Below are 27,451 nucleotides of genomic sequence, written 5' to 3'. Positions count from 1 at the left end.
AGGTCTCGTGAAATGCACAACTGTTTCTAAACACACAACCACAGCATCTCTTTCTATCCAGCCTCTGCTCTGCTGCCAACTCCCTCCCACCCAAGCCCTTTTACAATAATCCAGTATTTAAAAGAAAGTTACCACTTTGCAATAATTCAAGAAGAGTCTTCCGAATGCCTGGTTACACCCTGACCCTGCAACCCATGGCCAGTCACACTTCTATTAAAACACCACTGTTCTCCGATATTGCCCAGGTGCTTTGGAGTGCAAGACACTTCCCAGGGCAGGAAGCCTGTTTATGCCTTTTTTCCTATGAAAAAAATGCTGCACTTGGCAGTGCTGGTCTTCCCCAGAAGATTGATCACTTTTGCTTCAGACTTGTTTAATTTCAGTCCAGTCTCGACATCACCATGAGGTCCATTATAACCATCCATGCTCTCAAGGAGGAATAAAAGTGCTTCAGAGTAACTTCTTCTATTTAAACAGGCTGGAGATAGAAGTCCACGCTTTTAGAGTGACAGTTATATTTGTTACTGAAAACTCCTTTGAGCTTTCATTAATCTCTGCAAATTCAGCTGCTGATTAGAGAAGAGTTCAGTCAGCAGTGAGCAAACTAAGCCAGGCCACAAACCACTCCTTAAATCTGCGCTTCACAAAGACAGATTTAATTTTTTGTGACTGCCTGACAATTCATTCTCTCAATTTCAGCGCTATCAAATCAGTGATAGCGCTGAAGTGGAAAGCAGATGGTAGAAATTCATTCGGTAGAAAACATTACCTAGTCCAGAAGTCTCCTCGTGAAATATTGGAGGGAAAAAATAACAGTCATTAAAAGGACTGTGGGCAGGATCTGCAGAACCACAAAGCAACATATATAGTGAGACTTTGGATGCCTAAGACTCTCTTCAAAGCAAGAATCCCAATTAATGCAGGAGAGAGCTTTTAAAACAAAAGCTACACCCCACAGCTGGCTGCAGCACAGACACTTTGCTGTGCTGGACAAGGAAAGGGAACAGGACACTCCCCAGGCTGTGCTCCAGGTTTGTCTCAGCCTGGAAGGAGAAACCTCTCCCTGGCATGGTCAGCTCTGCAGCTTGAAACAGCTTTGTGAGGTGCTTCCCATCCTCTTCTCCCCTCACCCCACAAAGAGGGGTACCATAAAGCTCCACAGAGTTTTCAGTTAGCTGGATAGATATGGACAGCTCAATTCATCACCCTTCCAGCTAACAGGAGAAAAGGACCTTATTTTCCTTCTTCACACAATTTGGTTTAGAATTAAAAAAAAACCCAAACCAACCCAACAAAAAATAACAACACAAAGCAAACAAAACATCCAGAGGAAGGTGAATTTTGGGGAAAAAAAGAGGATCCTATCAACTAGGTAGAAACAATGAGTGAAGTTCCCACCAAGACAGCATAAACCTTAAACTTACTCCAGAGGAAAAAGTGCCTATAATCTATTGTTTCAAGATCAAGATGCCTTTTAATCAGGTGTTTGTGCAGACCTTTTAAAGATGTAAAATAAGCACTAACACATTATTGCTCCATACTTGCTCAAGGAGCACATGTAGCACCATGGAAACCTCTGGAGCCAGGCCTAGCTGCTTCAGGAAGATGCTCTCTGAAATGACTGCTTCTTTTGTTTGGAGGCATTTGCATATAGGCAGAGGACTCCAGTTACCACACTCTTCCACATCAGGTGCTCACAGCACTAGAGTTGGAGTTAAAGCCACACCTCCTGAAACACCCCATTTCACTGTGACTCTCCCTGTAGGTTTGTGCTTTTCAGCTTAAAATTAGTTTATTCCTTCCCAAAATGAATGTACAGCAAGATGCCGAAAGGGAAGAAATATTTAAGGGAATTTTAAATATGCTTCTAAAATGATCACACAGCACACAGATCACCCATTAGTTTCCTGGGAAGTGACATTAAAAACGAAAGACTTGGTTTAAGGGGACTGCATTCCTCCAAGAAGGAACATACCCATCCCTGGTCTGCAGCCAGAACTAGGACAAAATAGCAGAGAAAAAGAGAAATAGGGAAAATTATTTGAAAGAAACATACATATGTCTTTAGAGCCCTGCTACACACAAGACAAGGGAAGTCTTCAGACTCTGATTAAACTGAACATTCAGATACATTTGTTACATCCATTCTTATCTGAAAGAACTGACCACTTCTAGATCTGGATCTGCAGCCCTAAATGTGATGATTATATAATTTGGAGGGACCTACACAGCAGAAGATTAAACACCAGCAGGCTTACAAAGCCAAGCCTAAATTAGGAGAGCTTCTGAGTTCAACTGCAAACAGGAGAGGTGCTGGAGGGAAGCTTCCAATAGAATAATGCCTTTGCTCATTATGGAAATGTCTTTGCATAATCTCAACTTTCTTTGCACAGCTATGGCACGAATAAATAACCACAAAGAAGAGAAACTTGGCAAGCCTCAAACTCTCTCAAACAAAAACCAGACAGTAATAAAAGCTTTGATCACATCCCTGTGCCGTACAAAGTCCTCCTTCCTTCTCTGCCATGGTCAGTCCTGGAATACCTAGGTATGGAAACGGATGGCCACACAAGCCACTTTGCTGCATCTCCTTATCAAATCAGCCTCATCCTCCAGGCGCAAAACCATTTCCCAACAAAATGCAGGGCTGTGGCAACTACCAGAGCCCATGGCAGCACACATCACATGATAGCCAGTCCCTGCACAGAGGCACCATTCCTGCACTGCTCACCACATCAGCTCCCCACCCTGCTGTGGGCACACAGGGACATCCATCCCACAGTTCCACCACCCCATAACCAGCTTCCATCTGCTTCTTCAGCCATTGCCTTGCAACAAGCAGAGTTCTCTTCTCCTGACCCAGAAAAACACTTTCAATAAGCAATTAAAATTAACAGAGTTCAGAGCCTGCACTTTAATATTAAAGCGTTGGATAGAATGCAGCAGTCATGCAGGACAGGATGGGGGAGCTTTTTGTGTCTGTCCATCAGATGCACAGCTGATCCTGCAGGAATTCTGTGCATGGCCATCAAATATGAATTAGAGATTTACATGGTGCTAAGGCTGAGAGCATGCACAAGAGAGCCAGCAGCCACCTTGGGCCAGAACAGCTCCTCTACAGCTTGCTGGGCTGCAGCCTGGGAATGTATCCTGTACAAGGCAGTTTGGTGGCACTTTCAGGAGCCTACAGCAGATTAACTATGGGAAAGGTCGCTTGTTTCCATTGGGAAGCATCAGATGCCAACCCTGAGGTGTGTCATTGGTAAAAGGACTGAGGCTGAGAGCCTCAACGCTTCCATTTCCTACACAAGATGCATCCAGTCTATCTACCCTACAGCCTACTGTTACCTCCACCTCTGTGCCTAAAGGAGAACAGCCGAGCCACAGAGCTGAAGCTCTCAGTTTTAAAATAATGAAACACATGTTGCACTTCCAAAATTTCTGTAGCTACCAGGCTTGGGACACCCACAGCCCATGAAGCTGTACACCCAAACCCAAATACAGCCTTACACACACCACCATCCCCAGGGGAGAAACCCACCCCACAGGCTGCTCAGCACTGCCTGATCAAGCCACACACAGCAAATCCCCACGATTATTTGCAGAAGATGAGGGAGAACAAATAAAAAAAAAAATTAAAAAAAAAAAAAAAAAGGAAAAAGAGGCAAGGAATTCTCTCTGCCTTTTATGGGGCAGGATGGATCCAGGTTAAGAAAACTCTGACCACGGCACTGTCTGGGGAGCAGGCATTCCACTGAACTGGTTAGGCAAGGGGCTGCGGGAGGGAGGACGGCTCGCTCGCTCAGGGGCATGACAGGAAGGTATGTACAGGGGGAGGGGGATGTGCTGCTCCATCCCTGGGGACAGCACTCCAGCTCCTGCCAAGAGCGTCTCCAGAGCCCTGGCCACACTGCTGGGGTGATGGTGGCAGAAGACTCACAGACTCTGCAAACACTTTACCAGGAGGCTCTTGCTGAAATCCTTAGCCCAAAGCAGCTCTGGGTTCAGACCAGCATCTCTTAGCATCAGTGAGTTTACAGGACTTCTGAGACATGGTATGAGAAAGCAATTTTGCACCTGGTAGAGCAGGCTGACAGCACTAAGAGGGCTCCAGGACAATGCAGGGGTTACTGCACTGCCACACACCCACTCCTAGAGAAGGATCTCCAGATCCCTCCTCCCTGATGCCCCAGGGCATTTAGCCAGTCAGACAAATATAAAATTGCTGTAACATTTTACCTGATTTCTAGCACTGCAGGACACAGGCTTTGTGATCAGTGTTCATCCTGAATGCAGGGAACTAGACATCACCCCACCACACCCCAGAGCTGCTGGCTGCATCCTTGATCAGAGGAGAGGCTGGGGACCACCTCTGGTGCACTTAATGAATGGCAGGAGGCCCACAAGGACACACAGGCAACTTACCTTCCTGGCCATCCGCAGCTCCTTCCCACACCAGGGCCATGGCAGAAAGCAAGTGTTCTCCACACCCACAGGGACCACCAGCCCTTCACTCCAGTTATGCAAAAAAGGCAGATCTTTGCTGGGGTTTCCCAGCCTGCCTGTGGTTCACACCAGGGGAAAGGAAAGGGCACAGCTGACAGCCAGGATGGGCCACCCAGGACATTGTGAAAGAGCTGGTCACAAGGCACGTGGCTGGGGAAGGCTGCTGACTGTCTAATGTTATACCAGACCCAAAAACCTCCTCCTGCCCCCTTCAGCTCTTTCCATCCCAAGCTAGTGCAGATCACCAGTTTCTCTTACCCCTTTCTTGCACAGGCACAGAAGTTTATTTCTTCCTCAAAACAAGTGCATAAAACTGCAAGGTCTCAGCAAGAGACAGGGCTACAGCCCAGACAAGAGGGGTTTCTGTGTCACCCAGCCTTCTCCCCTAGGTTTCTCCCCAAAGAGCTGCATCTTCGAGGCAATGAACACAACTGATGGGTGCTCAATAGGGCAGGACTCATGCTCATTTTCCAGCCCACTTGTGGGACAGTTTCTTCAGGCCCTGCAGCTCCTTCCCCACTACTAGATCTGTTGTGAACAAGCACTTGTACTCCCAAAAGTCAAATAATAATAATAATAATAAAAAAAAAATAAAAATCACAGGTTCCACCAACATAACTCTTACGCTCAAGGATGGACATCTTTTAAGACTGCAAGTTTAATTTTTCAGCCATAAATTGCAAGAAGTTGCAAATCTTATTTTAGAAGCTGATTGGAATTGCTTTAAAGTCCACACAAGGACAATTGCTTTCAATAAATCACTCTTAATTGCTCTGCACTCATTTAAATCTCACACGGTGATGCATTTTGGAGAAAAACTGGCCTTGCTCTTTTCCTAAGACAAATGTAATACTATAAAGCACTCTGCCTTGATCTCAGTGCTCATCTCCCAGGGCCCCTCTGTTTCTGCTGCATTCCTTTGTGTTTATCTGCCCTCTTCAACCCTTTGCTGCAATCAGCTGCGTGCAGCACCTCGTGTCTAGGAGTGACATGGCTGAGGTTACAGGAGAGACAGGTGCAAGGGAAGCTCGTGCCCCGAAGCCATCCGAAGGAAAAGAGAAGCTGGAGGGGAAGAGAGTTGTAAGGTATTTCAGATTAAAGCAAACACCTTGCCCCGGGCTACACATTCTCTGCCAATGAAAGCTGCAGCCGCTGCGAGCCCCAGAAACAGCAAAGCAAACACAGACTTCTCTGCAAGGGGAGTTGTCACCTGTCAGGGATGTTTGCAAATTTATAGGGAGGTGGTGGTGGTGGTAAGGGGAGTAAAAAGAGCTTTCCTCATTTTAAAAGACGGGCTGTTTGCACAGGTTTGCAGTGCATATTTTGCTTTGTGAAGGCTTTTGTCCGGCATTCAACTGAGAGAAGGTGCTGTCTTCCACTGAAGACAAACTGGAACATTTATTAATGTACATACATTAATGTACTCCGAGCTGCTGCCTTTACAGTAAGGGTGAGGATGGGATGGAATTTCCCCGCTCCCCCTTCAGCTTGTCACGTCAGTGAAAAACACTTCTTAAAAAGAAGTCACCCTGCAGCCTGGCCTCTCATGAAATGCCTCCTGCAAGGCTGGGCTCAAACTCATCATCAGCAAGAAGTAATTGCATAGAGAAAGCTTCTTGTCCCCTTCCCAGGCAGCAGTGCTCAGAGAGAACAAGGGGAAGGGACTTTCCAGTCATGTTTCACTGCACCACTGAGGGAGGGGGAGACTGAACAGGCCTTCGGTGAGCCCAACTCAGGAGTGACAGGAGATGGGGAGGTGAGCTTGTGCTCAATGCCACAAACCCAGATTTGAGTACGAAAGGAGAAAAGTTACTGCTAAGGACCTTTAAATTGTTGGAAATTGTTTTTTAGGAGGACACAGTCCAAACAGACCCTTATAGTCTACTGTGAAAATCCAAATCCCCTGTAAACATGGAGAATCTTCTGGACTATTGAGGAGACACCATTTCACTGGAGCTGCAATGGTGGGAAAAGCCAAGATCTAGATGCTGATGGAAGACTTACACGCCACTCCTCATCCCCCACCAAATGCTGAATCAAAAGATAACCAGATGTAACGTGGGTCACCTCTCCTTGTGCACTTGGATTAGTTCACCACATTATCCAGGCACATACCCGACCTCAAACTGGCTTTTTAACCCTTTGCAACCTTCAGGGAGAAGGAAGAGCACTGCAGCCTCCCCAGCAGTCACACCAGTGCAGCACTGACAGGTCAAACCTCCTGTCACCAGGGACTGCAACCAGAATGACCCAGGAGCTCCTTCCTTGCAGACACAATCCTGCAGGTCACAAACACTACCAGGATACAGACTGCCAACACACCATCACTGGGCACATCAAAAACTGTGGCTGGTTAGCCAGGGAATTAAATAACAACAGTTTCTCAGGATGGAAACATCCAGAGAAACAACAATAAAATTTACAGATACCAACACAAATTTCAAACTACATTTTATTTTTACCCCAAAGTATACAAAACCCAGGAAGAACAGAAAGAGGACATGAGCAACTCAAACTCCAGAAATACCTCCTGCTCCAGCCTGCAAGAAAAGCACCTGGCTTCTTCAGAAGAGCTATTGCTAAGGAAGAGCCAGTCTGTTAGTGCCAAAGGCAATGAACCAGAAGCACCAGTGCCTCATCTGCATTCCAGTCTTGAGCCATATCCCTGAGACACCCATGGCCAAGACTCATTACAAACACTCTGGTGTGAAGAAACTGGAGCAGAAAAGAACCCAACCACAGCCTGAAAACAAGTTTTCATTCATATGTGACCCTCAAGAGAAGAAAAAAGAGAAGAAAAAAGTGAAGAACCTCTGGCCTTGGTTCAGCAAAATTGCAACTGTGCCCAGAATCTGAATTATTTTAACCCTGAGGTCAGACTAGCTCTAAGCAGGGAGAGTGCAGGGATGGTTGAGTAGCCTATGCAAGGGGCTCCTCAGCTCTCCTGCCAGTTTAGCTGCCTCATCCCTTTCTCCTGCCACTGCTGCTGCAGGAGAAGAGCAGGTGAGGAGCCGGCCAGGGTGGGAAGATGGCCCTGGGGCAATGCAGCTGGAATAGCTCCTGCAAAAGCTCCCCTTCTGCCCCCAAAGGTAAAGGAAGTTTCTCATTACTCACCCACATTGGGTCGTTCAGCTCGGTGTCCTGCACCCGGACACAATCCATGCTGATCTCAATTTTGTTTGTGGAGCCATCTTCAGATGGGCCATCAATGAAGTTTAAATCAATTGGCTGAACCGAGCATATTGGCCTGGAAAGAACACAGTAATGGAGTTAAAACTGGCCCAGTTCTGTTTTTCCACCCCCCCACCTTCCTTCCCTTCCGCTGTGCCCAGGACTTGGCATTACCACGAGCCAGTCTCATGGCAAAGTCAGGAATTGCTGAGGAGCAGCCACCTCCTCAGCACTGTATTACAGCAGCCCTGAACAGGACAGGGCCCTGAGGGACTTTTCACTCACTCTGAGGCAAGAGCAGAGGAGTCAAATCAATCAAAGACAGAACTCATGGAGGATTTACAGCAGTGATTGTTTCAGCATCAGTCATGGCAAGTCAGGAATGGGAACAGAGTCAGCTTTCTTTCAGCCAATGGACCTGACAGGGTGAACTCTGCACCATCTTCACCTCCTTTCCCTCGCTGGCATCAGCAAGGGGCAAACATGCAGTCTGGACACAGAGTGATGAGCCCATTTCCTGAGGGGAAATGCCAACCACGAGCTGTAGGAAGCAGCCAGCTCAGCCACCAGAGGCCTGGCAGAGACTCAGTGTCACTGCTGCACTTGGTCCCCACAGCCTGGGTGTTGGAGAACTCCAGAGCTGCCAGTCACCACAGGCTGACACATCCAATCACCACATCCATGTCTACTCAACAAGCACAGAAGAGTCCAAACTCCCCAGCATCAACCCCCGAGCAGCTTAATTATAGAGGCATCCTGTCCTAAAACACCTTCCATATGTCCCACATAAGGGATACTTACTGTTCCAGGAAGTCCCAGATATGCTGGATTACCTCTGGGCTGAGGAATTCCCTGGGCTGAGAGTTTTGGGACATGGCTGAGTGGTAGTAACTCTCCTTCCAGGAGAAGGTGCTCGGAGTTTCTACAAACCTTAAAAAACAAAAGCAAAAAAAAAAAAAAAAAAAAAAAAAAAAAAAAAAAAAAAAAAAAAAAAAAGAAAGAAAAAAAGAAAGAAAAAACAAACCAAAAGAAAAAGAAAAACACACACAAAGACATGTTGAATGCATGAGTCCAGCTCAATGAAAACCCATAAATAGAAGCTATTGTGTGAAAAAGGAGACACGCTGAATGCCTGAGACATTCACAGCTGCACAACACACATTCCACACTGCTGCAGATGCTGCATTTAAATGGGAGAGAATTTGGCCACCCTCCCCTGTAAATTAAATATCCATCAGAGTTCACTGGGATGCTGTGTCATAAGAATCCCAGAGTGGAGAAAAAAATAACCCAAACAAACCATTTTCCCTTTCCCCCCAAATAATCAATTTCCCATAGGAAGCAGGTAGTCTTTGCAGTGGGTGAAGCAGCTAAGTAATGTGGGATTCCACTGACCCAGGCTGTTTGCCTGTCTAAATGGCATGCCCTTGAATGATTTAGGTGACTTCTACACCCAGCCACTGCAGCTGAGGTCGTGAACTAAGTATTGGATTGTGGTTTTACTTGGTTTGGGGTTTTTTTTTTGGTTGTTTTTATTTTTTAATTTTGAATAATAATAGTAATAAAATAATATTTTCGTTATATTTTCTATGGAAATAAGTTAAATCACATCAGATTTTACCTGCTTGTCTACTGCCTTCTCGCCTCCACCAGTTTCTGAGGCAGACCAACTGATTCCCACCAGATCTGCTAATTACCGTGGCCATTTTTATCCCCCTAAGCTCCCACAAGCCTCACAGAAATAGGTGGGCCCAAGAGGAGCAGTGACAGAGCTGGAGCACTCATGCCTTCCACAGCTGCACATTCTCATCCCACTGGCCAATTTCTAAATTCAAACACAGCAGCTTTTAGACCCGTGTCAAAATACTTGATGGCTGTAGGGATGTAAAGGGGGTGGGAGCAATCTCTCCAGTTTATTTGCAGTTGACAAAAACTCTCAGTTCAATTTCAGAGTATGAGGCAGGTGACCACCTTTCCTGCTACAGGGTTGGGGGTGTCCTGCAAAATTTCCACATGAGAGTTATTTCAGCACAATGCAAGTGAACAACCACATTCTCTGCCAGGGGAATGGCCACAGCAGGAGCCAAGGTTACAACTGGATTCCAAAGAGACTTGAACTAATATTTGGTTTGGCACATATTGGTCCTGATTAACACAATGGTCTAAACAAGTTGCATGGAAGACCCTAATTTATTAAGCTGCCAAAATTAAGAGTATTTCAGAGGGAAGATCACACTATAGTGTTTTTACTCCACTTTTCCTGAAGTATTTACTTCTGGTTGCTGTCAGAGAGGTATCTAGGTCTCTTTACTGAATTTTTATAGCCTCTTTCATTTTGAGGATGACTTTGGTCTGCAAAAAGCTGGGCTTTCCTCACCTCTGCGTCCACAGAACTACATGCTCTTAGAAAAGAGCAAATTGTTATTCTAAGCTAAAAGAAATAAAAGTGGCTTAAAAGCCCCCTGGAGCCAGTGCTGGGCATGCCTCAAAATAGCTGAAAGCATCACTTCAGTTCCTCATCCTTTTTGTGATTAGGGAGTCAAACCTCCAGCATAATTTAAAAGTTCATGAACAGCCAGAAACAAAAATGAAATGCAGAAGTGCATGGGTAATAGCTCTGCCTCACATATGGGAGAATATGCCCACACTACATGTGAAAAAATAATCACAAATCCTCTGAGAACAGCAGTTATCCCACAAAGTACCCAAAATTACTCATTTTAGTCAGTTAAGACACTTTCAAGAATGCCATACTGAAACCCAGAAGAACAGATCTGGCCTAAAGCCTGCCATATAAACTGCAGATCAATGCCACCACGAACCTTGAAGGAGCACAGTGGGAAGCTCTGCAGCCTCCTCTGATGTTAAACCCAGACAGACCACAGGCATTGCTCAATACCCTGCACCCAGTCCTGACCACCAGGAATGGGTAGAGAAACACCACAATGGGCTCTCTCAAGCCATCAAAGTGCTCATTTTTAACAATTATTTGCCACTTATAACAACTGCTTTTGACTTGTACACTAAAAATCACATTTCATTACTACACAGACAGGAACTGACTTCAAGGAAAAAAGAGTTATACCAAACTAGACCTCTCCCAGAGACCTTTCCTTCAAAAAGTCTCAGGGCAACAAAGTTCTTGCATGCCACAGCATGCCCCAGCTCTGGTTCACTGCTGGACAAAGTTCTGTCTCAAAAAGGCAAAGTGTCCCAGTTCATCCTGCCTGCTCTGGTCCTGTTCAGATGCAATTCCACAAACCTGCCCCAACCAAGCAGTGCAGGAGATATCAGCTGCACAAACTGATACAGCCAGATTTGTTCCTCCACACCTTTGCAGCTAACAGAGCTGTTGGAAAGCATTGCACCAGTTAAGGACACAGCTGGTGCACCCCTCTACTAAACACAACTCCAAATTCCTCCAGAGAGGGACACTTTCCAGCTGCATCACCTTTATTTCTGTAGCCCAACAAGCTCCCAGCTTACTGTATCTAGGAAAAGCATTGCCAGATTTTACCTGATGACCAAAAAGGCACATTTCCCTATACCAAGCACAGGGTGTCTCCTGGTTAATGCTTTCACAGAGACTCCTTCAACACTTTTACTACCTGTACAGCTCTATTTCCAAAGGAGGCAGCAAGATCTGGCAGTCAGCCTTGGCAAGGCAGCGGTGACAAGGCCACAGCATTACAGTAAACTCAGTTTGGGGCACCCTGTTCTCAGGCAGGAAAGCGCTGTCAAAAGGCAAGAAAACCAACTGCAGCTCAGCACAAAGCTGCATGCAAGATAAACTTCTCCTTCCCTGTGGTCTCAACAGAATCTCAACCTAGTACTATTTTCCTTAACTAACAGCCTTCAACATAGAGGAGACGCTTCTGTCTACCAAACACATACCTAAGTGTCTGCATTTCCACTAGAAAATAACAGTTAAAGCCTATGTAAAATCTGTACATAAATTTCACTGCTTTAGTTAACTGTCTCTTCCCACATCAGCAAATGCTCTGCTTTCAGTACAATAGTTGTTGAGTGCCTAAAGTTAATCACAAGATTGCATTGCTTAAATTGCTTCTATGAACCAGATGCTTTTTTTATTAACAAGCATTTAAACAACACCTCTTTTACCTACATTGCTCATCCCAAAGGCCATAGCAGGAAATACCACCACTGAACACAACCTCTTATACCAAAACACTGACTACAACAGAACAAGGCACAGCAGTAAGTCTTGCCTAGGCTGTCTCTGTTCAAAGTCTGCAAGGTCCCTGCACCCACTGCTGAACTATCTGGCAGGATGCTTTTGACAAACAGAGAGCACTAACTGCACCAGCAGCTACAGGGGGATTTACAGCCCCCATCAAACTGTAAGCTGAACAGGACATCACATCCACAAGCCCCTCCTTTAAAAACCACCAGGGGATTATTAACAGCAAGTTAAGTCTTCTCACAGAAGCAGCACCTCACCAAGAGCAGCGTTCCTTTGTGCAGTGCTGGCACTCTGCTCCTGAGCCGGTGAATCCCAGGACAGGTTTCAGGCAGCCATGCCCTCTCACCGAGGTCCTATTTATCTGCTGAAACAAGAGCAGCCCAGAGTCCAGGTGAAAGCACTTTTCCAAATTCACTCGGTGGGCTGGAGCCCCAGGCGCATACTGATTGTTGTGCTGCCTCCTGAGCACTCCCCCAGAAGAGCTGTGTTACAGCCCCTGAGTGGGAATGTGTCCCAGCTGATCCCCCTGGCCACCCCACTGATGAGTGACATCTCTGCAAAACACAGCAATGACAGCAACACGCACCTGTAGCTGTGCCCACACAGCACTCCATTTCAGAGTTTACAGAAAAAAGCCCAAACCAAAACCAACTCACCCTTCCAAAAAAGGAAAAGCACAGCATTTGTCTCTCATAAGCTGTGGCCACACTGCTATCACCTTTCCCTGGAGCTGTATCCCATCACAGGAGGAAATGAAGCCCTGACTGCTTGGCCAAGCATGACATAAAAGTGGTGATGAAGTGGAGAGAAAACAAGACCATTTCTGCACCCACTGCTCAGTCTAAGCACATCCTTCCATTCTTCACCACATCACCCCCTTTCCTACCTTCATATCAAAGAGATTAAAGATAAAGCAAACAAGCCACTCACCACCCCAGGAAACAATGACAGAAAGCCATTAAACTCAACGCAATACACCAACACTTCTCACCCAAAATACCACCTTCCACTGCAAGCAATCTTTCTTAGAAAGGGCTTGAACCAAAAGACCCAGGTTTGACTTACCACTGGGGAACAGCCACAAGCTCCCGAGGAAAGCAAGACCCAGGCTTGACAGTGAGCATGCACAGCCCAGCCCCTCCTCTGTAGCTTTGAACCTTAAAGGCAGATGCCACCTGCTTTGCACTGATAGAGGGTCAAATCTGACACAGGCTGCAGCCCGAGCACCGCTGGCGCAAGCCTGAGTCCAGCAACCTCCTTCCAAAAATAAAGGCTGTCACAACCAAGAGGTAGCTGGTTTCCTTTGTGTTTTCATCCAAAATGGGCTTGGTGCTTCAACACTCTGAGCTACTCCGGGGTAATAGCATGGTTTGTGAGGAAGCCAGAAATGAAGAAGGTATCTCAGTGAAGCTGCTGTGTTGGGTTTCAAGAGGTCCAAGCACCTCCATTTCTCCATAACTCCCCTCAAAAACCAGAGTCTGGTTTGGTTTGTGCTTGTCCAGCAGTATGCAAGTTCTCAGAAATTGTCGGTATGGTTTGTGGGTGCAGAATTTTGTGGCTTGATGTTGGTGTAAAGCCACACTGTAAAATTTTGTAAAATGAAATCTTTCACAGCATGGATGAGCAAAATGATTTGGAGCTTTTTTTCTGCTTGTTCCCAAACTACAGAGTGAGTGTTGCTGTCTGCTTCTCCCTATGAAATGCCTATCAATGGTGTACAATTTTCTGTCACTGGGCCTGTAGTTCTCAGTCAGTGGACATGCAGATGGGGCCAGCAAAATCTTTGTCTGTAAGCTATAGATTTAGCTCTTTTTTCACAAGTTACAGTCCCCTAAAGAATATACTAGTGGAGTACTCAGGAAATCTTGCTGCAGAGAGAAGAACATCTGGTCTTATGAAGACAGCACTTCCACATTATACAAATGTACCCAACAAATAATGAATAAGGTCTAAATAACGATATCTAATATGCCTCATTTTATTCATAGTTCTCAAAGTGCTCTACAAAGGAAGATAGTGTGATTACTCCCATATTACCTGTGAGAAAACGAAAACACCAGGAGCTTATAGAATTACTCACTATTAGTCAGCAAGCCATAAATACAACCTTGGTCACCCAAGTCGCAATGTGGTGCTTGCTCTAAAAGGAACTAGTGATTTTGAGTGTTTAGATAAAGAAATTCAGAAAGGCCTTAATTTCTTCTGGTAGGGTATACACTGTACCTCCTGCACTGAGAAACTCTCAAATTTCATTAATCTTCAGACACCAAAATGCTGATGCCCAGGAATGAAAATCAAGGGGCTGCAAAAATGCTGGGACCAGCTTTAAGACACACACAGAGTTCAGGGTGGAAGGAGAATTCCAATCCAGACTAAAACCTAATCTTTCTTCCGGAATTTATACAGCAGTTAACCCCTTAAAATCCCTTAATTCATGTGCAAATTAATATATTAGCCCTGAGCCACCACAGGGTGTGAGCTGGATAGAGATTTAAGTCCCAGAGGAGTTGGCAGCTTCAGCTCCAGCAGTCCCAATCCACGTGCTCGTCCCTGCCTTCTCCAGTTACACCTTGAAGTGCATAAAAACCAATGGTAAACGATTTAAAGTTCATGAGCATTATGTCTAAATGCCTGAATCTTGGAGTCAGTTGTATTTTTAGTTTTTGCGTGGGGAGGGGGCTCCTTTTCAGATCACACCGTTAAAACTGTAGGAACTTGGCAGCCCTCGTCCTGCTGGAATTCCCCCTGCTCTGCATTGTAACACTGCAGTGATTTGTAGACATCGGTACCTAATGAAGCTCACAGCTGTGCAAGAGGAGAAGGATGCTGGGTCTGGCAGCACGGGACAAGCGTGCGCCTGGCAGGCAATGTCATCTGGAATTCCCCGACTTGCTCTTGTCCCCCTGCCTGGAGCAGCCACCCTCAGCCAGCAGAGCACACCCTGGAAGCACCCCTTTGTAACCCTTTCCCAAAGATTAGAGAGCTTTGGAAATCAAACAGGTTCGTTGCTACCCCCTAAACAGGGGGCAGAATGAAAGCCAGATGGGAGACAGGCAGGCTCTCCACACCCTCGGAGAAGATTGCAGTTGAATTTCATCTACCTCTATTGCACCTCCTTCTGTGTCTACTTCATCAACATGCAGCATGAATTGCACTGTAGAATGCATATTCCTGCTTCTTTCTTTGCCTGATGCTGTATTCCAAGGTCTTAACGAGCCCAAAAGAGACTGACTCCCATCCTGGCAGAGGCAGGTTGTGCTGAACTGAGCTCACAAGTCGTTATTCTCCTTTCGATTTTAAGCCGAGCTTTCAGGTTTAGCATTTTAAAATTTAGACTTTCAGCAAGCTCTTTAAACACTTCAGATTGTCTTTGCACATAATGCTGCTCCTATGTGTCAGTCCTAAAAAATAATTCCAAGAGGATACTGACAGATTCATGGATTAGAAAGGACAAATGTAAGGAATAACAAACACCAACACAGCATTCTTTTGAGACAGAATAGAACTTCCGCCTATGGTTCAGTTTTTTCCAAGTTCCCACATTTGTCAGATGTTTCAGTGATCTGGTCTGTCACAAAAAACTGTGTACAGCAGCACAGGTCCAGGTGGGGAGGGGCAGCAGTGAAAAAGTGGTGAAGTTGCACAGGGATATGCATTAGAAAATGAAAGAAGCTGACTGCCAGAAAGGTGAACCCTGATCTCAGAAGTGGCCAACAGCCAAGGAGATGTAGGGAACACATGAAGGAACAGGGAGTGGCAGCAGCAAAGGGCTCTGTGACACTGCTGGTGTCCTACGGCATCTGTCAAGGACAGACCAGGGAGGACTGTTATCTTCTCCTGTTCTCCAGGCAAAGGGTGCTTGTCCTGCACACACCCTGTTTCAGCTGTGAGCTGAATGGCATTTGGGGGAAATAAAGCCGTTCTGTCTCACACCAATGCTGAGTGTTCTGCTAGGGTCTACTCTAACAGTGCCTCCTGATCTCCCTGTGACTTAGATTTGTCTTTTGGAAGCATATGTGTGTGAGATGAATGGAAAGCGGTAGGAAGGGATGGTTCAGCTTCCTGGTTGCTCTTCACTCAAGTCTTCACTGCACAGGCAACACTGACCTTTCTTTTCAAAGAAAGTGAAACTGGCTGTACAGAGTAATCCTCCTAATTCACCATGCTGCAAAACACAAGGGGGATTTTTTTCTTTTCATCATCTCCTTTCATCTTGAGTAAGACTGCCTGCAGTGAATGCAGCATTTGCAGCTTTGTGGCAGCCCCTCAAAGCAGCCCTGTGCCCCACACCAGTGCCCTGCTCCAGTGCTGGCTGCAGAGCTCCTCTGGAAGGAAAAGACTCCCTCTGCATTCCCACTGGGGTTCCCAGAATGAGCCCTGCATGGCCTGCTCCCTGCAAACTGCTGGGAGTGGCTTCTTGGAGCTGAGCAATTTCAGTACCTCCATAGCCCAGGAACCCACCGCATTTCCTATCAACAGCTCATCTAATCAGCTATCTACATATCATCATTGTCAGCCTGACAACAGGGACCACTTTTGCACAACAGAGATTTCATCCTCAGAGCTTCAGGCAGCTCAACTATCCACCAGCACTTGAGACTCTCTCCCCTAACTGTAAAACATATTTTTAAATTTTTTTTTCCTTCAGGATTTCCTTCAGCAGCTTGTGGACTTTCCCAGACATCTCTTATCTCCCACTCAGCTTTTGACACCCCCTTCTTTTCCATCCTCAGAAGCTCAGCCATGGACATCCCCTCCTTTCTGCTCAGCCCTGACACCCACTCTCTTTCTCAGCCCTGGCCAAGGTGAAGCACTGCCACAGCAATTCCCCCACCTGCCCACTGCAATTGGTGCTTTCTGGTCTGGGGTACAAACTCTTCATAACCTGCAGAAGACCACTCAACCTGTGTGGAGAAGCCCAGAGTTAGAATGCAAACCTGGAGCTCAGGACACCCAAACTCAACTCCCAGCCCCTGGGTGACATGTCCAGCTTTGCTCTTCCATTCCTAAGGTATAACCCCCAAACTGGTAAAGCACATAGAGACTTGTTAACAATCTGTGCATCTCCAGGGAAACAAGACTTTCCAAATTTAGATAATAAAAGAAAATGTAAATAATCAATTTTAAGAAAGCCTTGAACCCAAAACCAATTAAAAGCATTTGCATTATCTTGTGACTCACTTTTCCAGTCAATCCCTCTCCCAAGCCTATTGTAGTGATGGTGAGAAGCAGTGCCCATCTGGAGAAGGAAGAGTCGGAGCTGCTGGACAGAGATGAGATCTTTTACTGCAGTAAGTGAGAAAGTCTTCTCAAGAGCAGCACAAGTGGAAAATCCAGGCCTCAAAATTCTGAGGTATTTTTGGTCCAAGTCCAAAAATAAGTGCTGTAAGAAAAACCTTACAGGCAAACTGTCCAGAAGCCACAAAACATTTGCAGGTCCCTTAAAAAAAATCTCTTTGGTCTAAGTAATAGGTATTATCTGCTCTATTTCAAATACCCAGCTGAGAACATGTATTTGGGTCTAACTTTTGAAGTTGATGCAGGAGTTTTGTAGCCAGACAGCCCCGGTAGTTTCACAGCAGGATGAATGGAGGGATGCATCCTCCCCTCAGGAGAGGCGAGGACAGGCACAGCTCTGCTGAGGCATCTCCTGATGGGTCAGTGCTGCCTCCAGCCCTGCTGCCACATGCCAGCCTCTGCTGTCCAGCTGCAGCTACAGCTGAAGACAGCAGAGACCATTTTTTGTCTCTCTAATCCAAAATCAATCCACGGCCCTCTCATCCACCATCAATAATCTGCAGCAGGTGCCTGGGGGCACGTGGGGCAGTAGGAACTCAGACACCCCTGCTATTGCATTCTGCTGCACAGATGGGGAGACCCCTCCTCTTTCCTGGAGGAGCTGTGTTAAGTGCCCAAAGCAGCCTAAACCAGTTAGCCATATCCTTTCAGATACTCAGATCTCTGCAGCACCAGGGAGTATTAAAAGAAATAAAGCAACAGATCCAGAAATAAAAGTGGGCAAGATCACTTTCAGGAGGTGTCAGTCATGAGAAAAATACACCTATGACAGGTCTTCATCACTACTCTTCTCCAATGATTTTAGATATTTAATAAGGAAAATTGCAAACTTCTGGAGAGGCAGTGGCCAGAAGCCTCATCTTCCTGAGGTTTGCAAAATCAAATTCCCCTCTTTTTGAGATTTGGTCATTAGTATTTTTCTTGCTATCACAGCATTTACCCAATAAAAATATCTACCTGATTTCATTCCTATTTTTTACCAGGACCTTTCAGTATTTCCCACAGAAATGGAACTTTCTTAATTACTGTCTGCCAAACTTTTGCAGTGTTGAGTACAACCAGCATCTCTAAGTTTTCACTGTCTACCTCCATCACACCAATACAGAGACCACAACACAGAATGAAAAACTGATTTATTTATTTATTTATTTATTTGCCTGAAAGAAACCCCCAGATGAAGGGTTCATCACAAGTATGGCTGGGCCCCCAAACCAGGGGCTCTGCAAGGGAGATATCTTTGAGTTCCTGGCAGCCCTGCTTGGTAACACAGGTGGAGACTGTGCGGTTCAAAGAGCAAAAGGCTGTGGCCCCGATGGCTCATGATGGGGTTGTAGCCCTGCAACATGCTCTGAGCTCTGTTCAAAGCCTGGCATGTTGCCTGCAGCCTCCTCCCTGCTTGCACCATATCACTGTCAGTAATATTAAGGGCACATGGTCCTAAGGACAGTAACACACTCTGCCAAGAGTGGAGCTTCTTTTAAACTTGCTGAGATTTGAACTTATTTGACGTGTGGAGGAGTCAGATTGTGCCTCTGCCAGGGTTGCCCCAACAGTTCCTGGGGTTTTTTTGGCCGAGTACTTGGTGTGCTGCAGCTGCAACCTCCAGGAAAGCAGTGGGCACCCCTGCACGCTGAGCAGCAGGTGCTGAGCTGCTGCTGTCCCAGTGCACACAGGACAGGCGTTTCCCAAATTTGGCCACTGTGAGCAGGGAGCAGGGAGAGGACATCCCACATAGAATACCTCAGCATGGTCCCCCACCCAAGAGGAAGCAAAGCAAGACAAATCATGCAGCCCACGCTGATTTTCAGCCCTGGGAAACTATGCATTGCAGGGCATTTAGTCATATAAATATAGTGAGAGAAGAGAGGGACTGACAGGGACATTAAATATGTGCTTCTTTTTTAGAACAGGAGGCTTCTCAGACTGACTACTGCAAAAGGCTTGTGACATTTTGTGTTGAGCCAGGTAAGACACTTGGCTCCCTAAGGTGCCTGCTCTTACAAAAACTGCTTCTGTCTTTAGTTACACAAATTCCTTATGAACTGCTCAGGGGACTTAAAAAGTCTTTCTTCACAAACTTTCTCTCACAGGTTGATTTTTTTAAAAATATCAAATAAATCATCATGACAATACAGAAAGTCCCCAGAACTCTTCAGAAGCAGGAAACTGTAAACAGCAACATCCTGAGTTTCAGTAAATAATTAAAATGCAAAACAGAAACACCAGCAAAGCAGATGTTAGGTGCAGATTCCTGTAACATGAATTTCATTGAAGCTCCCCAGCCAACCTGTGAATTCTGGCATGTTTTGGATAGTAAGCATTAACTGCCATTCCTCATCCTTGCCACCAGTGATACTCCTACAGGAAAAGGAGCTCTTCTGCTAAACACCATGTGGGTTGCATTTTTCAGCGTGTAGCAACTCTGTGGCAGGGCAGCTATTCCTAAGCCCAAGGGCAGAGAATCCTTCTCTCAAAAATAAGAGCATTTACAAAAACCTTTCTGTGTGTCACAAAATAGCTCCAAGACAGGGCAGATGAAGGACAAAGAATTAAGAGCAGATTATAGTCCTGGGAGACAGGAACAAATGAACTGTTTGTCAGGAACCCTGCTGGTGTGTAAGGGAATGCTACCTGGAGCGCTCACAGGATCTTTGCTTTTGTAACTGCGCCGGGTGCTAAGAAATTACAGGGGTTGGCTCCCTATAATTTTATCAATACATTGCCACACCTAATGTGATTTATGATTTTTTGCTTGTGATAATCTTAAAGCTGTAGCTGCTGTAGTAGCTGCTATGAATACATACAGCATCACCCTTTTCACCAAAAACAGGAATGATGTTTCCAGCCTGTACATTTTAAGATGAAGATTCACAAATATGAACAACCAAACTTGGAAAACTGTGCAAAGAAATTTTGGTTTTTTATGTGGAGAGTTTTAACCTTACAGTATTTGACCACCTAATGCCCATGTTAACTCTCAAAGCCAGCTGAACTGCAGTTTCACACTTGTTGCCACCGCCTCATATACCTCACTGACAGCAATTCCAGCCGTCTCACTGATATTTCCCCCCTGCTCCTGCTCCCCAGACACTGCTGGCAACACAAGCTGAGCCGCTGCTGTTTGCAACGTCCAGCTCACCAGCGCAATTCAAGCTTCCTTCCATGCATTTGTTCAGCCTGCAGTGACTTTTGTGCCTATCAACATTACTAAACCACACAGGCACTGAACCTCCCAGGGCAGGGTTTTGTAAGCAGGCTTATTTTTATGTTGCACAGAACCCACTGAAGTCCTGATCACTTACTGCAGGGTTTCCCCCTTCTCATTTGGGGAGGTGGCTGTTCTCTTTATAGCTCCATGCACTAACTGAATTCCCCTTGCTTGTGTGTACTGGTATTTATCACATCAGACCACCTGTGGCATTTAAACACCTGATTGGAAATGACTCAGCAGCAAAATCCTGTGGCGAGGTGATCTGCTACACAGGAGTGATTGTAAACAGGCACCAAAAACTCCCAAGTAAAGCCTAAGAACAGATACAGATGTTTTCATGAAGCTATCTGAGCTGATGTTATCTATTATCAGCAGAGGTTAGTCAAACCTCAGAAGTCTATAACAGTAAAACATTTTGCTTCTGATCATTTCACTGTTCATCGTGGGCTACAAAATGTTAAGGTAAAAAGAAGTCAGAATTTGTATGGCAGTATAACCACTGGCTCCCACCACCATGTCCATGTTCCCAGGAAAGTTTTCACATAAGTGCCAAACTAGCTTAGAGCCAGGCACCAAACTGAAAGCCAAGTTTCCTTGATTTCTTCCTCATCCAAGCCTCTCCTTCCTCCCCTGTACTTTTACTCCTGTTGAAATGTTTTTATGCAGAAGGCTGCAGTACTCTTTTGGACACGTGTTGAATGGCAGAGGGTTTTATTTTTCCCCAATTGAAGCTGAGCCCTTTTGCTTTATATCAGACCAGCAATCGTGGTGTTTGTTGAGAGGAACTTTTACAAATTAGCTCGTAGCAGAAGGTACAATGTAAATCAGCATGGAATTATAACTTATAACATGTACCATGAACATTCTAAACACCTCTGAACAGATGAACTATTAAGAACTTGCTTCTTTAATTTCTTCAGGTTTTTTGGAATTTGGACAAGGCACTATAAATCAGGTATTGTCTCCTCACAGTACAAAGGACCCCATGAAAGATTTCACATATTCTCCTTGCAGTCCTTTGGGATTTGAGAAAAAAAAAAGTTTGGTTTGGTTCCACTTTAATCCTTTAAGCAGCACTAAAAGGACCTCCAAGCAGACAAGTATTTCCTTGAGAAGCCTAAACTGTTTTGAAGAGGAAAAAGTGCTGTCCTTGTCAGTGACTGTGGAGTAAAGAGGGTACAGCAGAGACAGAATGGAGGAGGGCACAGACTTCAGGGGCTCTGCCAGGAAGAGAGAACTGAAGAGGGTTTAATGTGCAACTCTTGAGTGCTGTTTTGCGAAGATTCTATATTTTAAACCCATCTTCTGATGAGATTGCAGCACAAGAACAGGACAGTGACCAAAGAACAGACCTCAAAGATGAGATAAATGCCCTCCCCTCCTCACCACGAGCAGCACACACGCCTGATGAGGTGCTGGAGGCAGCTGAGAGGTCCCATGCTGGCATCCACTGTAGAGCTGCTCTGCAAAGCCCTCCTGCCCAGGAGGCCACTCTGCAAGAGTTGTTTTGGCACACAGAATGCTGTACTCTCATGTGCACCTGCCTCCAGCTGTGGTCCTTCCCCCAAGGAACTTTTACCCGTGGTGGCAGCATAGCTGTGAATGTGACCACAGGAGAGCTCACAAAGACGAGAAACAAAAGCTCACCTCTCCTTCCTGCATGGAGCCAATTCTGCTCCTTCAGGAGTCACCAGCTGCCCTGAGCACACCACAAGCTGCTCAGAACAATTTCTGGGCCCTCTCTGAGCCTCTGGAAAGTACCTGCACTATCACTGGCTGTTTCTGCAAACAGATCTATACCAAGTCATGTGTCTTTCGTTACTTGACTTCAGGTCTTTCTGCCAGCACACCAAATTTGGGCTCCCATTGCTTAGGTGAAGGCAACTGAAATTTGCCCATTCTGTCACAGCAGGAGTTCAGCTATTCCTCAGCAATGCATAGCATGAGGAAAGGGAAAAATGCAAGGATTCTGCAGAGCCTGCATGTGGGATGAGATGCTCCTGTGGGACACGACCCTGTGACAACTTTAGCAAATCCCTGTCACAATGTCACCCAGCTGATGCCTGAGTGAAAGGATTACTCCAGCACTGATTCACAGCCATGAGGGGTGCAGCACTCTGCTGCCTGCAGCCAGCATGTTTTGCCTGGATCTGTCCCCTCCCAGCCCAAGGGACAGAAGCCTGCAGTGTCACTAGTGCCTTTGGCAGCGATGAGCACGGGGTACAGTGAGTTTCCACCTTTGTGCTGTGTTGCAGCATTGACCTTGGCCAGACTCCTATCTGATCACTGCAGTCCGTTCACCAGCCCTGTCTGATACGTGTGGGAACCAGTGAGGGAAGGTGAAGTGACACATGCAGTGCTCCTGATGAAAGATCTCTTTGAACCCTGGAGCTCTGGCTGCCTGGAACTATGCCCTGCTCACCAAAATCCACTCCGATACAGCACCCAACAGACGATGTTTCCATGGCCCAAACACTCCCCTCTGTTCCAACTAATTTATAATACCCTCCTTAAGTAATTTCTTACAGTTTTCCTCATTGTTTTCTAAAAACAGATTATTTTTTCTACGTACCTGGCTGGGGGGGTTTGTTTGGTTTTTTTTTTTAGCAACCTCCTCAAAACCCAGGACCATGTCTGAGAAATCAGGTTTCCAGCACAGATGCTGCAGAGAGCAGTGGTTTTCAGGGCTGTTTCTCTGTTATTAGCAAGAACTGGGAGGCTGGACTGTATCACATTGTACTGAGAATACAAAGTGAGAAATGAAAGGAGAAAGAGCACCTTGTGTGAGAGCCCTTTCATCCAAAAGGGAAGAGTGAGCCACGGTGAACACCTTCAGCAATGATGTGAAATCCTGAGGCCACCAATTAGCCTAGGCATGGGGAGAGGGAGGAGCAGAGCAGGCAGGACTACAGTCCAGTGCACCAGCAGGTGCATTCCCAACAGCCCCCAAAGAAGAGGGCTCCTGGGTAAAACACAGCCTAATGACCATTATTTCCAAGAACACAAGTAACTTATCTGTAAACATCACTCCCCCAACCAGGCATTAGGTGGGAAAAAAAAGCAGCTTTGGGGAGAGATACTAATTACATAGCTCTCAACAGCTGGACTTTGATCATAATTACAGTGCCTTTTTCATCTTACATTAGTGGCTTTCAGCTGCAGCTAGGTGGGCACTTCTTGGAAGGAGGAAATCCCATCTGTTTCAGATAGTCAGCTCTTTTTATGACTCAGAGCTGACCTGGGTTTTCTGCAGCACAGGATGAGCTCCCACAGTATCATTCATGGGGGTCAGTGGCCTGGCACTCCAGTGCAGGTGTTTGTGTCGTTACAGCAGCACTTCCCAAGTCCCAAAGCCAGAGCACTGAGTGTGCATATTCCTGATTTCAAGTGTTTCCCTTTACAAGGGAAGTAGAAGGAGAAAGGCTTTGAGGTCTACTGAATTTTAGCATCTCTCAGCTCTTTCTGTTTAAGAAGAAGAAAGATGGGCAGGCTCAGGATACACCTGTCCAAACAACCTCACTTCAGTCACAACCTACATTTGCATCCTTCACTTCTGCAAAAGGATGTACATCCCCATCTCAGCACCCACTGTTCCTTTGCCCCTCTGACAGCTGGGCTGCAGCTCTAGCACTGAGCTCCAGCACACAGCCATGAGTGGGGTTGTGAAGGAGGAGGCTGTGACCTGTGACCCAGCTGAGTTCCCTATGATTTTTTGTGATGCTTTGCTTTGATACCCACATTTACAAATAATTTAATAGCCTAAATGAGGGAGCTAGGCTATTGAGACAGAGGCTGAAGTGGCTTAAACAATCACACAGAGCACAGATTCTGGGCACTCAGCTGTTTTTCCTCATCTGTAGCACTGAATTGCTGTGTTCTATGGACATATCCTTTCACAGTGGCATGTGAAATGACAGGCATGAGGCACATGAGCATCATAAAGGTACATTAGCTGATGGTCCTCGGTGTGCTTTGTGTTCACCTCTTGACAGAGGAAATGTTTTATCTTACTCCCACGTGTCCTCCTGCTGGACACCCCCAAACTGAAGAGATAAGTAGATGAAGCAACAGCAGAGGGTAAATCAAAGCCACAAATATTAGAGTTAACTGGGATTTATAACTGCTTCCCCTTCCACACTGAACATCAGGGAAATCTGTGTGGCATGCATACCCTCCCACCAGTTTAACAGGGTTTAAAACACTTTTCACTATTGGGTTTTTGGCAGCATACCTCAATGTTATCAGTTTGCTGGTTAGATAATTACTAGATGTAATTTTAAAGTTGCAAAGAAGCACACTGGTATTAGCTAAATGAAGTATTTTGGCCACATCAAAGCAGAAGTGTTTCAAACTGTGTAAAATAAATGCAATTCTGAAACTACTGAATTTTGTTAAAGCAGTCAGAGAAATGTCACATAACACATCATGAATATGCAACCAATGGAGCTTAAAGATGAAGACCATCTATATCTCAGACTGAGAAAAGTATCTTTGGGATCATCTTTGAGCTGATTTTGACCTGTGGCAGAGCACAGACTAACAACTGAACAAATGCCACTCTTGGCTCATGTAAACAGACATGCATAACAGCTGAGACATGTTGTTACTCTAAGCTACATCTCAAACAGGTTTTATGACTGAGGGGTGTCACAAATTCTATCTCTCCTGAGGCTTCCCACACTGCAATGGTCACTTAAAAACTCATCATGCTGCTAAGGCATGTGGTGAAGAGCAGCATTTCTACTGTAAGGCCTGACTTGGTGGATGAGGTAGATTTTTAGGATTGAAAGTCTTATTTAAAAAGTTCTACCAAATACAGCCAATGGATTCTTTTTGTCTTTAATTCATGCTCCAACTGAATTTTTTGCCTGAGCCACAGCACCAGTTTTCAGAACCTATTATTTGGGATGAGGTGGGATTCAAACTGGCAGGAGTTGACGGGCTGGAAAGCTGTCCCAGAGCTCAGGTACACTTCCCAGTGCACCTTCTCACTTTCCAATGTCAGGGTTTTTCCCTTTTTCCCTTTTTCTTCATTTTCAGTTTTGGAATTTGCCTGGCTGGGGCTTCCAGCCATGGAAACATTAATGTGCTAAAGACTGCACTGCTGCCAGCCCAAATGCACCTTGCTCTGGTACTGCCTTCTCCTGGCCACAGGCACATCCCCGCCGGGCTGGGTGGATTTGCAGGAGGTCAGAGCGTGGCTGCATGTGCCTGGCCAGCCCTGGGCTCGTGTTGTGGAAGGTCTCCCTGGGGAATCCAATACCCCCGGCTTCATTCCATCTTCCTGTGCCATGGCAGCGCGGCCAAGGACCGTGCGCTATTTCCCAGCCTCTCTCCTTTCCCTCTGCTGGCCCCAAACGCGGCCCCTCCTCGCTGCCAGGTCTCCACTCTCCTCCCCAGGACCTTCACACAGCAGTGGCACCAAACACCCGGATTAGGGGGAAAAAAGCCCCCACAAACCTTGTAACAAAGTGCAACAGTGGGGAAAAAAACCCAGAGATCACAAAGCTGCCATGGGCTGGTGATGGTGGCCAAGCCCTTTCTCCAACACAGAGCTATGCAGCAGGGTAGACTTCCCCAGCACCCTGTGGAGGATGCAGAGTTAATAGTTAACTCTTCCAGGGATTAATGCCTCCGTGAGACACCAGACAGGGCTTTTACAAAACACAGACAGAAACTGGTCTTATAAAGGAGCTCAACAAGTGACTGTGCCCAGAGGATTTCACCTCTCCGAACTTTACGACTGGAAAAATACCATCTACATGTCATTTGCATGCTTAAATATAGTATCTTCTATTGGGAGAAACAAACAAACCGACAATGTGATACTGTGACACCTCGTGTGGACATGCTCTTTTATCTACTGGAAAGTTATAAAACTCAGCATAACAACAAAGCTAAAATAAGAGTGGTTGTCAAGCTCTGACTCTGGCTGTTAGACAGAAGGAAAAAATATTCCTGGAAAATTGCTCTCTCTTAGAAGGCAGTTTTTTCTTCTCTGAATCTTTTAAATTAATTATTTATTTTTTAAATTCCAAAGTCTCAGGGCTCAATAGTTGGCTCATATCATTCCCAGGAGTTTTTTCACTTAAAGAAACAAACAAACACACAACAGAAACCTAAAGCCATTCCTGTACTACCCAAAGCACCGTGTAACCTTCTGCTCCAAAACACCAGGGAAAGATACTATCAGCCTTTGTCTTATTTATCATATATTTTTTTTCCCTCTAATGCCAAAGAGGAAAAGGGGATATCTTAAACGGATGCCTATAATTAAACAGTAACCTGTTAGAAAGCCAAAAATAATAATAAGCTCCACTGAGCATGAAGAGAGCGGCACATTTTTTCCGCGTGCAGCCCAGCTGCCGCCGGCCGACAGCAGGAAAGTTAACAATTACACGGGAGACTGCGATGGAAGCTGCGATAGCAGGGTTACGTCACGCTCACACTCACCGCGGGATGCAGGGATCAGGGTAGTACGGCAAGGTGGTGAAAGGTGCTGCTTCAAAATTCATTTCCTTCCAGCCCCTCCTTGGGGACAAACTGAAATAAAATAAATAAATAGATATAAAGCCAGCAGGCTAAAAGCAATAAGGTCAAGTGGTACACGAGGTACAACTTTAGAGATTTATTTTACACTTGCGGATGGGTGGGATCTGCCAGGGGCTTGGCCAATGGGATTCATCCAGTTACCCGAGCATCACCACCACTCCCTCCTCGCCAGCTGGGCATCTTCTGCACAGATATTTTCCCCTCCTCTCAACATCCTTAATAAACTTTGGTGTGCACTGGCCACACTTGTTGTTGGGAGCTCATCTGGGGCTTCTCTGAACTTCTGATCTCGCCGGTCATTGGTTGCCTTCCCGCCTGACTTCACAGTTTAATTTTGGCAGCTCTTGCAATTTTACAAACTGCTGTGGCCGCTGGTCATCCTCGTCTCCAGATGGCCGGAGTTTCCTCTGCTGAGTGCAGTGCCTGTGCTAAATTTCATCCTACTTTAAAAGCTTCCCTTGTCAGCTCTGGGTTTAGTACCTGCTTGTAGCTGCCTGGGGAAATTTTCA

The 27,451-nt window shown here is 45.9% G+C and overlaps 1 protein-coding gene across 8 annotated transcripts in view; it reads right to left on the bottom strand.

The window, feature by feature from the left end:
- The window catches only part of TP63 (tumor protein p63), a 101,613-nt gene extending 74,390 nt beyond the window's left edge, over positions 1–27,223 (bottom strand). For 4 of the 8 annotated variants that reach the window (XM_041405801.1, XM_041405806.1, XM_041405802.1 and 1 more), the window contains exons 1-4: positions 27,084–27,223; positions 26,844–26,933; positions 8,479–8,607; positions 7,621–7,753 (exon numbers count right to left, since the gene is read on the bottom strand). In XM_041405801.1, coding sequence (XP_041261735.1) covers positions 7,621–7,753; positions 8,479–8,607; positions 26,844–26,933; positions 27,084–27,091 — 360 coding nt within the window. In that variant the 5' untranslated portion in view covers positions 27,092–27,223. Of the gene's footprint in view, positions 1–4,425; positions 4,479–7,620; positions 7,754–8,478; positions 8,608–26,843; positions 26,934–27,027 lie in introns of those variants that run through there. The other 4 variants (XM_041405803.1, XM_041405804.1, XM_041405805.1 and 1 more) reach the window with 4 other exon arrangements.
- Positions 27,224–27,451: the final 228 nt, after the last annotated feature.

This window comes from Onychostruthus taczanowskii, unplaced genomic scaffold, assembly GCF_017590055.1.
Source record: "Onychostruthus taczanowskii isolate IOZ18803 unplaced genomic scaffold, ASM1759005v1 scaffold24, whole genome shotgun sequence".
NCBI lineage: Eukaryota > Metazoa > Chordata > Aves > Passeriformes > Passeridae > Onychostruthus > Onychostruthus taczanowskii.
Note: the sequence above shows the minus strand (reverse complement) of the source record. Positions and strands in the feature narration are given on the sequence as shown.